The 3,806-nt window shown below is 41.6% G+C and overlaps 1 protein-coding gene across 1 annotated transcript; it reads left to right on the plus strand.

Moving 5' to 3' along the window:
* Positions 1–1,095: 1,095 nt before the first annotated feature.
* On the plus strand, positions 1,096–3,174 carry LOC122846614. The gene is made up of 2 exons (XM_044143685.1): positions 1,096–1,848; positions 1,972–3,174. Exons 1-2 carry the CDS (start codon positions 1,543–1,545, stop codon positions 3,172–3,174), a joined length of 1,509 nt encoding a protein of 502 aa, XP_043999620.1. The 5' UTR covers positions 1,096–1,542.
* The last annotated feature ends 632 nt before the right edge of the window (positions 3,175–3,806 follow it).

Genomic DNA, 3,806 nt, shown 5'->3' on the forward strand with positions numbered 1-3,806 from the left:
CTACACCACTGTGCAGCCCTTCTTTACAACATGAAGCTGGAAAAACTCAGATTTTCACTAAAGGGTTCCACCAGTAAATTTATGGAGACTTGGAGACCTTTCCTATCTGTAGTGGGTACCATGAGTTTGCTACCTGATTCAGAAGAAAATTTAATTATTTGTAGGCTTTCTCATTGATATCCAATTCTTTTGTTTTCAACCGATATATATTCTTCGTCTTATAATTTTTTCTTCTATTCTTTATTTGTAATTTATTTGTATATTTGTTTAATTTACTAGTATGTACGTATAAATATATATTCATTTATTTACTTAGTATCAGTATTATTATTTTTTCTTTATTTCTTTCTCTGCCTTCTTTGGAATGTGTGTGTGTGTGTGTGTGTGTGTGTGTGTGTGTGTGTGTGTGTGTGTGTGTGTGTGTGTGTGTGTGTGTGTGTGTGTGTGCGTGTGTGTCGTGTTGCTAGAAGCTGTTACAGGGATGGGATCTCCGCTGTCTTGTGATTATGTAACATAGTTAAAATGGTTCAGGTTAAATCCTGCTAAAATGCACCATCTGCTGGTAAAAAGGGTGTATTGCATTCACCCAAGAAAGAGCGGGGTATTATGGGTAATCCTCAAGGCCATGAGGATCACTAACGAGGAGCTGCCCATTGTGTGAAACGCAGATGGAGAATTAAAGAAACAGCTGATGTTTTGAGTTTCTTGTCATTTATTGCCACACCAAGAGAAGCCACCAGATCCACATAGGACACACTTAGACCTGGACGTGGTGCGTTCAGGGTGGGTTGGGTTCTGGGAGAAAAATCAGCTTGAACTTCTTTCTCTCTATATAATAACTACCGTGTTTTTATTGTACTAATGATTGAAGTATGTCAAGCTGTAAAATTCAATAAAGAAAGTTAAAAAAAACCAACAACAAAAAAACCAACTAAATATTGAATATGCTCCCATCAGTACCGAATTGTTAAAATGACATAAATCCTCCAGAGTGTAGCTAAATGTACACAACAGATTCCACACGGTCATTATTTACCGAAGATTAAAACTAGTCAAATAGAAAAGCTCAAAATGACAACAACAAAAAAAAAGATAGGGGAGACCGGGTATGGTTGTAACATAGGGAGAGTTGTAACAGCACCATTTACACCAATCAGGGATAAGATAGGAGTCACATGATCATTTCAGTGTTTGCCCGCTTCCTCCCCAATCCCATATTGTCATTGTCAAGGCTGGAAACAGGCACATGAAGATACTAAGGAGAAAAAACTGATTTTGAGGTAAGAAAGTAAATTTTTTGACCATGACTATATTTTGTTTGGTACTTATACTGTTGCAGATAAAACCATATGACTTACATTAGATGAAAGTGTAGTTTCTCAGGCAAAATGTGATGCATTTTCCCATGCTAATTTCAAACCACTTTGCTACTACAGCTAGCTAAACATGGCTGACAGGGTTGGGGTGGGTTGTAACACATCTTTAAAAAGTGTTACAACCATCCCCTTACATACAACCTTTTGATTTTAACAATTTTACAGAATGCCTAGGCAGTGGATACGAAAGACTGATAGAGGTGTGCCTGCAGATGTTTTAAAAAAGGCATCTAATGAGGTCACAAAGGAGAGCAAGTCAGTCAGATCAGTTGCGAAGGCGCATGGGATCTGCCATGTAACACTGAGCAGATACTGCAAATCACTGCAGAAGCTGAGAGAACAGGGGTCCAGTGATCTTCCCAATGTAGGTTATTGGAGCAGCAACAAAGTCTTCTCTGAGGTGCAGGAGGAAGCGTTGGCTGACTATTTGACTCAGGCAGCAGACCTGTATTATGGACTGACCCCACGTGAGGTAAGCATATGACTGGTTAGTCACTGGAGACAAGAGAAGAATTGAATACCAGCGTAGGTGCTAGACAAATTTAAAAACTTTTTGTGTCTATGTACTCTAATTTTCTATTCCTCTTTCTTTTAGGTCAGAAAGTTTGCATATCAACTGGCAGTAACATATAACATCAAACACCCACAGACATGGGATGAGAAGCAGATGGCAGGGCCTGACTGGTTCACATTATTTATGAAGCGGAATCCTAGCCTGTCAATAAGGAGTCCTGAGGCAACCAGCCTTACACGAGCCACAAGTTTTAACCGCCCAAATGTGGAAGGTTTTTTCAACAGCCTTGGACAGGTCATTGAGAGATACAACTTCGACGGGAGCGATATATGGAATGTAGATGAAACTGGTGTAACAACAGTCCAGTCACCAGACCGTGTTGTTGCTCGTCGTGGTGTCAAGCAGGTGGGTGCGATGACATCAGGTGAGAGAGGTGTGCTCGTGTCAGTAGCATGCGCTGTGCAAGCGCTGGGAAATGCAATTCCTCCCTTCTTTGTATTCCCCCGTAAACGTTACAAGGAACTCTTCATTCAGAGTGGGCCAACAGGGAGTGCAGGAAGTGGTAACGCCTCAGGATGGATGCAAGAGGAAGACTTCCTCTTATTCCTTGCTCATTTTGCAAAACACACAAAGGTGAGCCCAGAGAAGAAGGTTTTACTTTTGCTGGACAATCACTGTTCACATATATCTGTTAAAGTTATTGATTTCTGCAAAGAAAAGGGAATAGTGCTACTTACCTTCCCCCCCCACTGTAGCCATAAACTTCAGCCACTGGATCGCAGTGTCTACGGCCCATTTAAGAAAATGGTGAACACCGCAAGTGATGCCTGGATGAAGATGAATCCTGCCAAGACGATGACGATATATGATATTCCAAGTATTGTGAAGACTGCTCTGCCTGCAGCTGCAACACCGAAAAACATTCAAGCTGGTTTCCAATCCACAGGTATTTGGCCCTTCAATCCTGACATTTTTGAGGAGTGTGACTATGCACCCTCACAAGTCACTGACCGTCCCGACCCAGGTACATCACTGACATCTGGAGCTTTCCAGCTGCAGTCTCCACCTACACACCTGGGGATTGCCTCCTCTCCTCCAACTCACCTGGAGACTACTACTTCTGGCTCCTCTCCAGTTAATGATGTGACCATGTCCTGTGCTCCAGATGAGCCAAGCACCTCGGTGGTGTCTCCTGGTCAGGCATTCAATCCTTTGGCTATGGCCATTTCCAAAAGCAGGGCCAAGGAAAACAACTGGCAGGATCAGGAAGAAAAAGAAATCTGAAATTCTCACTGACACACCAGTGAAACAAGCACTGGTGGAAGAAGAACAGAGAAGAGGAAGCAAAAATGTAAGGAAGAGTTTCTTTGCAAAGAATAAAGGCAAGCAAAAGAGGAAGGAGAGAAAGCCTGCCAAGAAAATGTTAAAAGCAAATGCTGAGGATTCTGAGACCTCAGACAATGAATATTTTTGTGTTGTCTGTATGGAGCCATTTGGCAACTCAAAGCCACAGGAAGTGTGGTTAAAATGTGCCCTATGCAGTCTCTGGGCCCACCAAGCGTGCACTCCTGGGCTACCATCATTCATTTGTCATCACTGTGACTCTGATTAAGGATACACACACATAGACACAAACACACACATTGACATTGTTTTTTGTTAGATCTACATGTTTGTTCAGTGTTCATTAAGCATACATTATACATGTTAAGGAAGTTTGTTCTAGTAGAATAATTTACACACATGCACACACACAAACAGAGTATATTTGAGTTATGGTCAGTCACAGAGAGAGAGACATTGTTCTTGTATTGTTCTTTTAATTCAGTAAACCTCTTTTTGAAGCATATCACATGGTGTGGCCTCTGTTTTTGCTTCTTTTGTCTAATTGTTACAACTTACCCCAGCAGGTGTTA

The sequence above is a fragment of the Gambusia affinis genome, linkage group LG16 (genome assembly GCF_019740435.1).
Source record: "Gambusia affinis linkage group LG16, SWU_Gaff_1.0, whole genome shotgun sequence".
NCBI classification, from domain to species: domain Eukaryota; kingdom Metazoa; phylum Chordata; class Actinopteri; order Cyprinodontiformes; family Poeciliidae; genus Gambusia; species Gambusia affinis.

What these genes read in the sequence shown, in the direction of transcription:
- LOC122846614 (XM_044143685.1), top strand. Translation starts at nt 1,543, where the DNA reads ATGCCTAGGCAGTGGATACGAAAGACTGATAGAGGTGTGCCTGCAGAT. An exon ending in ATGGACTGACCCCACGTGAG is followed by an intron (nt 1,849 to 1,971) that starts GTAAGCATATGA and finishes TCTTTCTTTTAG; the next exon opens with GTCAGAAAGTTTGCATATCA.